General features: G+C 45.3%; 1 protein-coding gene across 1 annotated transcript in view; it reads left to right on the forward strand.

The window, feature by feature from the left end:
- The window catches only part of PLCD3 (phospholipase C delta 3), a 467,775-nt gene that overhangs the window by 391,079 nt on the left and 62,869 nt on the right, over positions 1-13,827 (forward strand). Inside the window, exons 8-9 of the mRNA XM_069634237.1 lie at positions 219-371; positions 12,276-12,392. Coding sequence (XP_069490338.1) covers positions 219-371; positions 12,276-12,392 — 270 coding nt within the window. The remainder of the gene's footprint in view (positions 1-218; positions 372-12,275; positions 12,393-13,827) is intronic.

Raw genomic sequence — 13,827 nt, forward strand, 5'->3', positions numbered from 1 at the left:
GCTCAGATACCCCTGGGGTCACCTGGGATTCCCAAGGATAGCTCATTACACGCAATACCTGAAAAGCTTGCGTACCTCATAAATCGAAGGTTGTAAAACATCTGTGCATCTTCCTCACCTGTAGTTGTCTTCCTTCATAAAATGCAACCTCATAATGTATTATTATTGTTCTTTATATCAATCAAGTAAATACACTATCTGCCTTACTGTCTCCTCAGCACTCTCCCTACCCGGTCATCCTCTCCCTGGAAAATCATTGCGGGGTGGAGCAGCAGACCACCTTGGCGCGGCATCTGAAAACCATCCTAGGCGACATGCTCATAACTAAGACGCTTGATGGCAAGGTGCCAACGGAGCTGCCTAGCCCGGAGGTAAGCCCTGCTCCTCAGCATTATGTATGTGGTCTGTTTAAGCAAAAAAAGGGGGTGCACCTGGCTTTTCCCTGACCGCTCCAGGTACTACAGACGTTATATAACAAAGGATATGGGCGTAACCCGGTAAAGCCACAAGGACCCAAGAACAATTTAATAAAGATTCTGACAAAGACGATACATGTCATATTTCGTACAAGTAAGTGATTACCACAATTAAGTGATTACCACAAGTAAGTGAGCCCAAATACATTCCCAACATTCAACATACACTGAAATTCATAATAATGGTGACACATAGTACATGTTCAGAGTATCAAGTATCTCTTCGGTACATCCTGGTATGATTGAGAAAACGGGGAGCTGTATTGGTATATCGGTTTTAACAATAAAATAATGAGTTCTGGTGTGTGTGATGGACATTGTGAGTATAAAAAGTCGACATGACTGTGTTTCGGTATTCTGTTGGCTGCAAGTTAGATGGCCTTCATCGGGACGAGGAGTTGCAGTCTAAGCACAGACAAACTCTCCTGTGGTTGTATTTTAAAAGACAAATATAATCTGCTCAGTTTTGGGTCTGTAGCCGGGAAATTAATCAAAGTGCTCAATATGTGGTTCTTTACATACCTGATGAATGGATAACTCAATTTCCAGCCATACCCGATGAATGGATAGTCCACTTTTGCTTTTAAGATGTACGTTTGAAGGAACTTTGAGGGAGAGGCTGTTGCATTTTTAGGCAGAGACTGTTGCATTGATTCATTTGAGACATGTAGCAAGAGAGTTGTGTAGGCAAATGACAGTCTCATGACTTTTAAGTAAGGTTATCTCTAAGGGCCCCCTACAACAGCTATCACACCACACATCACATTTTTTCTACCTGGAAGCAGATACCCTTACTTACAAGTCAGGGCGCGCTATTTCCTACATCGCTCCCTTGCTGCGGTGCGTTGAGATTTATATCAATGTCAGAATTTAATTAAATAACTCCCTGCCAGCTCAGACTGCTTTACTCTGGAATATGTGTTTAAACAATTCATATATAGAGACATTGGATGACATATCTTTTCCACGTACAATCTCGCCGCTAGTCGAATGGTCAAAATGGAGCTATCGGCGTAGATGATATGATGGTCCCCATTCTTCTGTATTGCTTTAGAGCCCTTCCTGTGACCGGGCGGTGAGCAAAAGCCGGCAATTACTTTTCTCTTGAATCGAGGCTACAGAGGCAGGCAGCTCGGCATCCAGGATGAGGCCCATATTGTTTTGCATTAGTGGAAGCAGATGGTTGTCGCAGTGATTTCATCGATTCTGAGAAAACTCTTTCCTTCGTTCCAGTCTTCATGGCCCCAATAGGGCAAGCCTTGTCGTATCGCCATTCAGTTTGAATACGCTGAGGCTTATTTAGTCAATCAAGGAATCGGAGACAGCTGGTGAGCTGAAGTAGGCATTAAAGATATTTATCAGAAAGCAAATAATGTGAGAAAAAACGGTGGACCGTGTATGTACAAAGAGACATGCTTGCAGTTGTGATGAAGTGCCCTGCCTTGATGGTGTGACCATGGGGACATAGTACTGCAGGTTACTGCCACCCACAAAGTGATAAAGGTCCCGGGGTGGCGGCACACATCCCCATGTCTACCCACCCAACATATAATCCTGGTAGGGATTGGTCACAAGACCCCCGTATGTTGCCATGGTCCCTTTAAAAGACTCCCTTCAGTTGGTAACACGGCAGGGAGTCACATCCACAGAAAAAGGATCGCACAAGGCAGAGATTTCCAATGAATTGCTCTGCCAGGGAATGCATACAAGCCCCTCTCCCAAACCATCTTTTTGAAGTCAAAGCTCAAAAACACAAAAGTGGCACCCACCCATACTCTAGAGTGCACCACCAGGGCAGTCAGGAGAAGAACGCTTCAGGCATACAGACCGCGTGGCATATACGATTTGAAAATGCAAGATGGCCGACCCACGCTAAGAAGGCTCGGTTCACAGAACAGAAAGGGGCCGTGCTAGAAGCCCAAGCAAAAGGCAAAGAACAGTTAGGAGGTGGCCTGGCCCAATCACAAAACCCAGACCCCAAATGCACACACCTGTGCCCCATAACACAATTACCAATCACAGGGGAAGGGGTTAGGATTGTATAAAAGGTATGTAAGGAAAACTGGTGGCTTGCAGTTTGGAGCGACATAAGAGGAGGTTAAGGATCATGTTAGAGGTGTGGAAGAGACAACCTGAGAGGCATTGACTGAGAGAAAGGGGGAGGGAGATTGGAGAAGACTTAGTGCTTAGTTCTTCCAACCCGAGGCAAAGCCAACCTGCTATTTATTTGACTGGTTTAAACCCCAAACAAGGTGCATCTGGTATTGGCCTGAGCTGACCTCTACTTCTTTGTTTCCTTGCAAAATAAAATCCCAACACATTATCACCTGAGTCTGTGCATCTCTTTGCTCCTCATTCAACTTTGAGACACAGCTGACTTTCAAAAGGGATCTTGTGAAGAAATTAACCGGATGAACCCTCGAAGGTTGCTGCAGGAACCGATGCAACAGTTGAGTAGGCCTTCTCCAATACTACACACAAGAATATATGCAAGAGGTGAGCTAGCGTCATCCAATACTTGAACTGCAAGAGCTCATGCAACAGCTGAGCAAGTGTCCTCCAGTACTTTGCACTGCAAGAACTTGTGAAACAGCTGAACACGCACTACAAGATCCTGCGCAACGTTTGAGTAAGTGTTCTTCAGTACCACACACCACAAGAAATACATGCAACAGCTCATCAAGAATACTATGCACTTCAAGAACCCATGAAACAGCTGAGCAAGGTTCTTCCAATACCATCTGTGATTTGGATGGGTCATTTTTTTCATGGACAGCATATTTATTTTGTAAGTGAGCACGAATATGCTAACCTGGCATGCTATGTAGTTAAGAGGGTATGACCTTCATCTCAAAACCCATGAGAAGGCCTTGAAATGTGGGAGATCAGTATGAATTCAGTCCCATTGCTCTGCTTTTTTAAAAATTGAATCAGCTGAAATCAATCAACTTTTCAATTTACAAAATAATTACACATTCCATCTATCTAAAATATACATAGTAATTAAACATTTCTATTTACAGTAAGCACATAATCAATTCAAATTTTGAGAAGTCAAATGAACAATTTAGACTTCTGGTAGTCTTTCATTCAAGCAAACTAAACAAAAAGGGAAATCTACAAGCATTTGTGCAACCAGATTTAACAGCAAAATAAAAGTTCATACATGAGCAGGTCTACTCCACTGTAAGATTCAGAGCATTTAGAAAATGCACAATGGCAATTTGGATAGGGATATAAGAGGTACTAAATATATAGGACCAGCATTGATGTGCATTCATTGCTCCCAAATAACGGCAAAATTTCATGAAATACTGTTGTCTTAAATCAATTAAGGCTGGACAGTGTGCAATTAGCTGTTCAAGAGTTTCAGTAGTATCAAACCTGTATCAAAAACGACAAATATTTTGAGCTTAGATTTTAGATGAGCATAGCAAGTCTCTGGTTGGCCACAGATAAAGACGAAAACGTAGAATGGAATGTCTATAGCTCACTGAGGGTGCTTTGTACAAGTACTTCTCTATGATTCCCCTTGATTTAGGGGAAAATCGATGGACAGATGAGCATTTATATCGTAAACAGAGAGCTTGGTTATCAATCCAGTCCTTACGATAGATCTTTAGTTTTGCCTTATCCGGATTGGTTACTAGTAAATCAATAGTAACATCAGCATGAATAGGAATATGCTCAGTTGTTGTTAGCCATGCTTGTACAAAAGAATGTCGAGTTGCAAACAGATATTCCGAAAGGGTTTTAAGCATGACTTCCATATCGGTGGAAATCAAACATTTTCGGAGTAGAGCACATAGTCTCCACTGATAGATGGCATTGAGCGAAGTTAGCCCCAGCTCATATCGGAGCCATGCAACTGGAGTACATTGCGGGAGATGTAAAATGTGCCTCAAAAATTTTGCTTCCCATCTGTCTAAAGTTTGGGTTGCAAGATGGGCTCCAGTTTCTAACCCATACAATATTGAGGGTATTGTTTTCACTTTCCAGAACATCAGTGCCGGGGCAAGAGAGAATTTGCCATAACAATATAGTATAATTCTTGCTTGTGACATATCTGAGTTTAATGTATGCTCAATGCTGACCAAATGTTTTGTTGGATTAGGCATTCCCTCAAAAACCATTCCTAAATAGGTATAGCTTGGAACAACTAATAATCTGATATGATTGATAGACTAATTCCTCAAAGTACGTCCTTGTTTATTGGCATGTACAATACTATTTGTGTTTTCGATGCATTTACTTTAAATTCATTTTGAGGAATATAGGCTTCAAATGCTGCCAATAGTCTCTGAAGACCAATTGGAGTGTTTGATATTAAGACTAGATCGTCGGCATACATGAGTGCCTTGATTGCTATACCATTAATTTTGGGAGAACCAGACTGAACTACGTCAAAAGCATCCTTGACATCGTGGATATAATAATTAAATATAGCAGAGGCCAACAAACAGCCCTGATTAAGTCCACGAGATGTAGGAATGGAGGCAGATAGAAGGCCTCCAAGATTAAGTCGAATGCGAATTGAACTATAGATAATGTCACATAATGTTGGAGGGCAATGATCTCTAGTTAGCTTCGACATGAGTAGTACTCTTGATATCGAATCGAAGGCAGAGTGTAAATCCACAAATGCAAAAAACACCTGTTGTTTCGTTAATTGACATTGATATTTTAGTTCATTTAAGCATAGAAGATGTACACTCGTGCCCATACGTGCCACAAAACCAGATTGTTGGGGATCACGACATTTACGTGATAGTGTCCAAAGATTGAAGTCTCTTAAAACAAACTTTGCGAAGATTTTACCCAGTGTATCTAGCAAATCTATAGGTCTATAGTTGGTGGGTAACAGCCGGTCTCCCTTTTTAAAAATAGGGACTATTAGTGAGGTTTGCCATGATAGCGGTAAAACCTTAGTGCATAGAATTTGTTGGAGTAGATTGGACAAGATGTTGGCCCATAGCTCAGAGTTTTCTTTTTGTTATTTAGGCCATCATTTTGTTATTTAGGCCATCAGGACCTGCTGCTCTAGAGCTATTTGCTTTTTTGATGTAATGTTCAATAGTTTCCATAGAACAATCAAGTATCCACCTTGACTCCGTTTTCATGATATAATTGAAACTATCAAACTATTTGTCCGTATATAGTTCTGTGAAATGTGCTACCCACTGTTGTTCCTGCCCTCTGTTAGCTTGAACTTCAATTTGATAGGTAGAGTTTTGATTGTTAAGCAACGTCCAAATATCTGTGGAATTTTTGAACGCTAGGGTCCTAAGCATTCTTTCACAATCATGCTGGAATAAATGTGATCGTCATGCTCGTACCCAGTTTGTATATTTGCATTTTGCGGAGCGCAATGCTATCTGAGGACAAGAAGAAGAAGAGATGAGAAACTTTTGCTCTTTTCGATATGCCGCCCTTCTTTCTCTCAGCTCTGAGTCAAATCTATGTGTATAAGTAGGTGATTGAGGTTTTAGAATCAAAATATTATCTTTAAATTGATTTAAAACATTAGTATATTGAAATGTTGAATTATTGAGGGAATGCCATGTCATAAAGTTGTTGAGTTCACAAAGCTTATAAGGAGACCATGAAAAACGCGATTTGGCACCATTCACCATTAGCAATTGCGTAGACCAGGGGTGCACAACTGATTTTGACAGAGGGCCGAAAGTACCTTACATGAGGGCTATAGTGGGCCGAAAAGTAAAAGTGGGCGGGGCGGTAGGCGGGACATGTCAGGAGGCTTTTTCAACCCCCAATTTGTATTAAACACATGGAAAAAGATATGTTTTTGAGGGGTAACGATGTTTATTGCATTTCAAACTTACATTTTGTACTACACATTTTCCATTGCTATCATTTATTTCGATTTAGTTATTGTATATCGTCTGTTTAATTAAATTATATATATTTTATTGACCCTTGATTGGACATTCCGTTATTTTGGACTGCTATAGTTTGCTGTTTGGGTTACCCAAGAGGAGTATGGCCTTCGTTGAGTCAGGTTTCCTCAAAAAAGCAAAGGATGTACATCTCCTAACTGTGCCTGTTTTAGCTTTATTATTGAGTTCACTCTTGGAGTGCAACACTATGCCCCATGGCTCCCATCCCCAACCAAACACTATGCCCCATGGCCCCCTCACCCCAACCAAACACTATGCCCCATGGCTCCCATCCCCAACCAAACACTATTGCCCATGGCCCCCTCACCCCCAACCAAACACTATGCCCCATGGCCCCCTCACCCCCAACCAAACACTATGCCCCATGGGCCCCTCACCCCCAACCAAACACTATGCCCCATGGCTCCCACCCCAACCAAACACTATGCCCCATTGCCCCCACCCCCAACCAAACACTATGCCCCCTGTCCCTCACCCCCCCAAGCAAACACTATGCCCCCTGTCCCTCACCCCCAACCAAACACTATGCCCCATGGCCCACTCACCCCCAAGCAAACACTATGCCCCATGGCCCCCCTCACCGCCAACCAATCACTATGCCCCATGGCCCCCTCACCCCCAACCAAACACTATGCCCCCTGTCCCTCACCGCCAACCAAACACTATGCCCCATGGCCCCCTCACCCCCAAACACTATGCCCCATGGCTCCCAACCCCAAACAAACACTATGCCCCGTGGCCCCCTCACCCCCAACCAAACACTATGCCCCATGGCCCCCTCACCCCCAAGCAAACACTATGCCCCAAACACACTCAAGCATGCCCCCATACAGACCTGAACCCCCCCACCCCCCAACTCAGCACACACACTCTCAAACATGCACCCATACAGACCCGAACCCCCCACCCCCCAACTCAGCACACACACAAACATGCACCCATACAGACCCGAACCCCCCACCCCCCAACTCAGCACACACACAAACATGCACCCATACAGACCCGAACCCCCCACCCCCCAACTCAGCACACACTCAAACATGCACCCATACAGACCCGAACCCCCCCGCCCCCCAAATCAGCACACACACAAACATGCACCCATACAGACCCGAACCCCCCACCCCCCCAACTCCAAACCCCCAACCCCAACTCAGCACACACACACTCAAGCATGCACCCATACAGACCCGAACCCCCCACCCCCCAACTCAGCACACACACAAACATGCACCCATACAGACCCGAACCCCCCACCCCCCCAACTCCAAACCCCAACCCCCAGCTCAGCACACACACACTCAAGCATGCACCCATACAGACCCGAACCCCCCACCCCCCCAACTCAGCACACACACAAACATGCACCCATACAGACCCGAACCCCCCACCCCCCCAACTCCAAACCCCCACCCCCAACTCAGCACACACACACTCAAGCATGCACCCATACAGACCCGAACCCCCCACCCCCCCAACTCAGCACACACACAAACATGCACCCATACAGACCCGAACCCCCCACCCTCCCAAATCAGCACACACACAAACATGCACCCATACAGACCCGAACCCCCCACCCCCCGAATCAGCAAACTCTCAAACAAGCACCCATACAGACCCGAACCCCCACCCCCCAACTCAGCACACAAAAAACATTCAAATCAAAACATTCATACACATCCGACACACATCCGACACCCCCCCACCCCCGCATCGCAACATACACACAAAATACATTCAAATACAAACATTCACACCCCCCCACATCTCAACATACACACAAAATACATTCAAATACAAACATTCATACACATCCGACACACACCCCCACCCCCGCATCTCAACATACACTCAAAATACATTCAAACACAAACATTCATACACATCCGACACACCCCCCACCCCCGCATCTCAACATACACACAAAATACATTCAAACACAAACATTCATACACATCCGACACCCCCCCACCCCCGCATCTCAACATACACACAAAATACATTCAAACACAAACATTCATACACACCCCGCCCCCATACACACACAAACATAAAGCAAAACAAACCCGACACACAAACACAAACAGACCACTTACCGGAGATGTGCTGGAAGGCAGGCAGGTAAGCGGCAGGTAAGCTGGAAGTCGCTGGAATCGCACTACGGCTGGCATGGTCCAAGGCTGAAATGCCTTCCGGCATCAAGCCTTATGGACCACGCCAGCCGTAGTGCTGGCCCTCCATTGGTGCAGCACACACGCATTACGTAGCTCGTAGGAGCGACATGATGCGTGTGTGTGCTGAGCCAATGAGGGCCAGTGTTTTCACTGGCCCGGAAGTCAACAAAGACTTTTCTAATGGAGGGCGGCCGCGCGGGCCGCCCTCCATTAGGAAAGTCTTTGTGCCTCGCGGGCCGGTCAAAAGGGCATGGCGGGCCGCAACTGGCCCGCGGGCCGTATGTTGTGCACCCATGGTGTAGACCATTGTCTATTTGAACATTTCTGAGTGTTGACCCATTGGACTTCTAAAGCAAGCAAGTTATGATCACTAAACTGCTCACTTACTACCACTAAAAAAGATATTTGCATGAACAGTTTTGAATCTACATAGATATAATCAATGGTGCTAGCCCAGCTCTCTCTATGCCAGGTTGTTCATGGTGGAAGGTCACCCTTAACGGCTCCATTAAGCATCCTAAAACCTCCTTCCATCATAAATTCAGACCAGCTCTGGGCCTCTTGACTGGCACTTTCTTTTCTGTCATGAAAACAGTCAATATTGATGTCACCTGCCAATATGGCAGCTGTAATATATCGGATATGGCTTTGATGTCTAGCAAGTTTTTTAATCCTCGATAGAACATAAAATCAGAATTCCCAATAGAGTAACGATATATGTTCAAGAGAGCAATATTACTGTTTGGACTCACCAATCTTACCAATTGTAGAAAAATAGTATACCATGACCAAGGTTCTAAAGTGAAACCAGACGTCAAATTGACAGCTACCAAGAGGCCCAAAAAAGGTCATCCCTTAGCCCCTCTTAGAGCTGGGACCAAAGAAATCTCATAGTTATCCCAAACAGGGGGCAACAACAGCCATGTTTCCTGAAAAACCAGGAGATCAAAGGGTTTTTAGAAGTTATGAATCGAGGACTGAAGATGAGAGTGGCCTCTGGTATTCCAACAGCATAGTGAGAATGTGGAACAAGTCTGCAAATTCGTTAGTTATGTTTTAGTGGGAGCAGCCCTGGTGGACTGATAGATTTGTGCTTGAGGGAGGGTCGGAATAGGTCTGGCTACAGTGTCCACTGATTGGTCAGACTGCATTTGTGAGTGTTCAGGATCTTGTGTGATCAGAAACCCCATCTTAAACAGGGACATCATCGCCTTCCATATTGCGTTTAAAATGACTCCCAAAGGAATCCACAAGCGCACTACTGTAAGATCCCGGCCTGCCACAAATCCAACCAAATCTATATCACCAGTCGTAATATCCTCAAAGTCGACAACGTCATTGAAGATATTGAGGATACTATTCCTATTGAGATCATAAGTTTTAAACTGGCCACCTCTGCACTTCATTATTAAAGAGTGACATTTAAGATCAGACTTACCAGAATAAGACACCTTTTCCTCGCTATTGATGTTCCTGGTGGTTATGGTACTGTGAGTCTTAAATGGCACATTTCCTAAAGTTGTTGCCAAGTTCGTAGACAACGAAGAGTGAACCATGTTATGCTCATAGGAGTTGAATTTCAGTTGATTTGTGTCATGATTACTGACAGTCTTTCAGCCTCGAGTAGGATGGCAAGGATTTGCAATTACAGGAGGTATATTGGAAGTCAAATTCGTTGAACCAAGTGTCATATGTTCAGCAAGATGAGCGTCAACTGTTCTTCTTATTTGCGTTGTTGGAGAAGGAAGGACAAAACTAGATTTCACTAAACCTTGCACATTAGTAAGGTTTGGAGTAGGCGGCATCTGTTGGATATTAATGGTGGAGGTAGGCACCGACGTTTTAGGCACATCAATGTGAGTGGATGTAACCGGCATCAACTTTGTGTGACGATATGAAGGGAAGGGAAGTATTTGTATCAGAAAACCTAGCCCATTGCTCTGCTTTCCAGGGGGTTGACTTAGAGAGAGAGAGAGAGAGAGAGAGAGAGAGAGAGAGAGAGAGAGAGAGAGAGAGATTTTGATTTGAGAGAGAATTTGATTTCTGTGGCTGCTAAAAATTAAAGCAGTAGAATATGAACTTCATACCGGTTGGTTTTGTGGAATCAACCTAGATGGACATATGGGCCGCATTACGAGGTAGATGGTAAGGGATTACCGGCAGCGGTAAGGACACCGGTGCCGGTAATCCCTTGCCACCCTATTCCGAGGTCCCTTAGCGGGTCCCTTCCTTAACGCCTGGTTTTACCAGGCGTTATGGATGGGACCCGTTAAGGGACTTCAGAGCTAATAACGGTACCACAAATTGCGGTACCGTTATTAGCTCCATCCCCATCCCCATCCCCATTCCTATTGAGCCCTATGGGGGCTCGAATGGGAATGGGGAATGGTTCCCGGAATGGGGACTTACCGGGTCCTCCAAGGTTGGAATGACCTGGTAAGTCCCTATTTCAGGCACCCGGACCGGAATGCGGTAAGGGGGTAGCCATGGTGCTAATAGCACCATGGCTACCTCGTAATGAGGCCCATAGCCTTAGATTTCCCAACTCTGCAGATGGGCTATTATGGCATGGTAAGTATTTCATAGCAACACTTTGTTTTTATGAGGTTTGCCTTCTTGCAGTGAATGTGTTCTGTGGTGGGAAACTTTCCTGTTCATAGGATACCTGCTAGGTTTGGTAAGACAAGTCTGGTATTTTGGAAAAGCGTCCTGTTTTCAGAAACCTAACTCAATGTTATCTGACTTTGAAGGGTGATGGCTCTTTTTGCTTCTCACTGCCCGATGGTTTTGATCATTCTCAAGCTATGGCTGCTTGTGGTTCCTCCATGATCAGCCACAAATGCACATACCTGCAAACTTAGCATGGTTTTTTCTCAGAGCGATTTGACCAGGATAGTGAACTATAATTTTCAGTGTTTTTAAAAAGATAGCAGGTGCCCCTCTCTAGAAAGAACATGGCATGATAACCTGTTCTGTGGTTTCTTCCCACTTTGAGTGTCCGCAGCCATCGCTTTTAGCTCACTGTACCTTTCACAGATGGGAAATATCCATTTGTACATCAGTCTTTGTCCCACCCACAGTCCAGCACCTAAATGCTATGGCAATTCCCTTCTGAACAAGAGTACCTACAGCAACCCCATACACGTGTTTCAACCTTGTTGGGCCCCATCAGTGAGGTGGACCTGTGAAAGGTACAGTGAGCAAAAAGCGATGACTGCAAACTCTCAAAGTGGGGAAAAAACAAAGAACAGGTTATCATGCCCTGTTCTTTCTGGAGAGGGGCACCTGCTACCTTTTTTGAAAAATGTTTGCAAGGAACTCACGGTTGGTCACCCTGAGTTACCTGGGGAAACTCAGACGTGGACTTCCTGCTCACTGTGCTCAGAGAGGCTCAGTTTCACCTCACTGATGAGACCCAACAAGGCTGAAACACGTGTATGGGGTTGCTGTTGGCACTCTTGTTCAGAGAGGAATTGCCATAGCATTTCGGTGCTGGACTGCCCATGTGGGCGGGACAAAGACTGAAATGCAAATGGATATTTCCCATCTGTGAAAGGTACAGTGAGCAAAAAGCGTGTCCTGCGAACTCTCATCTCAGAACAGGTTATCATGCCATGTTCTTTCTGGAGAGGAGCGCCTGCTCCCTTTTTTTAAATATGATTTTCAGTGTGACTGCTCTTTCTTTTTTCTTTTGTTCTCCCTAGCAACTCAAAGGAAAAATTCTGGTCAAAGGGAAGAAACTGCGATCTTGGCTCAGCGAAGATGGAAGCACCAGCTTGTTCTTGGAAGAAGAAGACGAGGTTCAAGCAGAGAGAAGAAGGGTAACCCTAAAAGTAGCCAAAATGATGAGAAAACAATTTCCACATCCATCTTGTTTTTATTTCAACTTTGTGATTATTTGTTAATCTAGTATTTCATATAGTATACCTATCAGGGCCACCGGTCCTATCTGATGCTCCAACTATGCATTAGATCACATCCTCCTACTGTTGCTGTGTGCTAGTCCCAGGAGATAATACAATTTCGTCTGCAGGGAAGCTCATCCTCTGCCTTTGTTATCCTTCAATGTCCTTCCTGTTGGATCGCAACCTCCGGTTGCTTCGATCTCATGATCTGGCCTTTGGTTCTAGGAATAGGCTTCCATCCTGCGTTAATCCCCTGGGGAATTGTAATGCTCGTCCCGCCACAGCTCCACGTCGCTTCTTTATTCTATTGTGAACTGAGCATCTCTTGGCAGAATATAAGAACTGAACCAGGGTGCATTTTGGTAGTGACCCATTGTTTGGGGAACCTTTGAAATACTCCTAATTTGCAATTGACTAACTGTAACATGGGGAGACAAGGCTGTGATTGCTTCAACACAGCGGCCTGAGAGGAACGCCTCGCGCCCTCTCGGGGGAGAACCTCTAGTAAGAGTGATTGGCCCTCATTACAACACCGTCGCTAAACCATGGCGCTATTAGCACCATGGTTGGTGCCGGTGTTGTAACGAGTCCGCCATGGTGAAATGGGGAAATACCGCCCCATTCCAAGGTTGGCGAGGCGGTATTTCCACATTTCACCATGGCCCTTCCCCATTCCCATTTTTGCCCCATAGGGCTCAATGGGAATGGGGAAGGCGGCAATTACTGTACCGCAAATTGCGGTACCGTAATTGCCTGTGAGGTCCCTTTGCTGGTCCCTACTTTAACGGCTGGTCCAGACCAGACGTTCAGGTCGGGTCCCGCAAAGGGACCTCGTAGTAAGGCGCTAATTTGGTTAACGACGCCGCAGCCTTTTACGGCGTTGTTAACCACTTAGCGCCTGGGTCGTAATGAGGCCCAGTGACTTTTAGGCTTGCCCTAGGTGAGATTCTGTATGCCACCACGATAAACACTACCCAAGCGGTAAAATCCCCAAGGGCAGGCTTGAGAGGCAAGTGACTGCCCTGTCCAGTCTAGCATGCCTGTGAGAAACATCAGTACACCTTAAAAAAAGGAGAGACTGCTCTGAACCCCACCTCAGAGGTAGATCCACACCCTTAAATTCGAGGGGGTGCCTCTGGAGAGCCCATCCTGAAAAGGGTCCTTTACTTCTTACACTTAAAGAAATATCTCTTTACTTGACCAAGGGGTAGAGCCACCGGACCTTGGCTAAGATAGAGGATGCCTGAAGCGAGCATGAGCACGTGGCAGGGTCCAACTGAGAATGGGGAATTCTGTGGATAACATACATCTATGGCAGGGTTTTCCAACTCCAGGCCTCGAGGGCCGAATC

This window comes from Ambystoma mexicanum, chromosome 13, assembly GCF_040938575.1.
Source record: "Ambystoma mexicanum isolate Mex_15411 chromosome 13, UKY_AmexF1_1, whole genome shotgun sequence".
Classification (NCBI taxonomy): Eukaryota; Metazoa; Chordata; class Amphibia; order Caudata; family Ambystomatidae; genus Ambystoma; species Ambystoma mexicanum.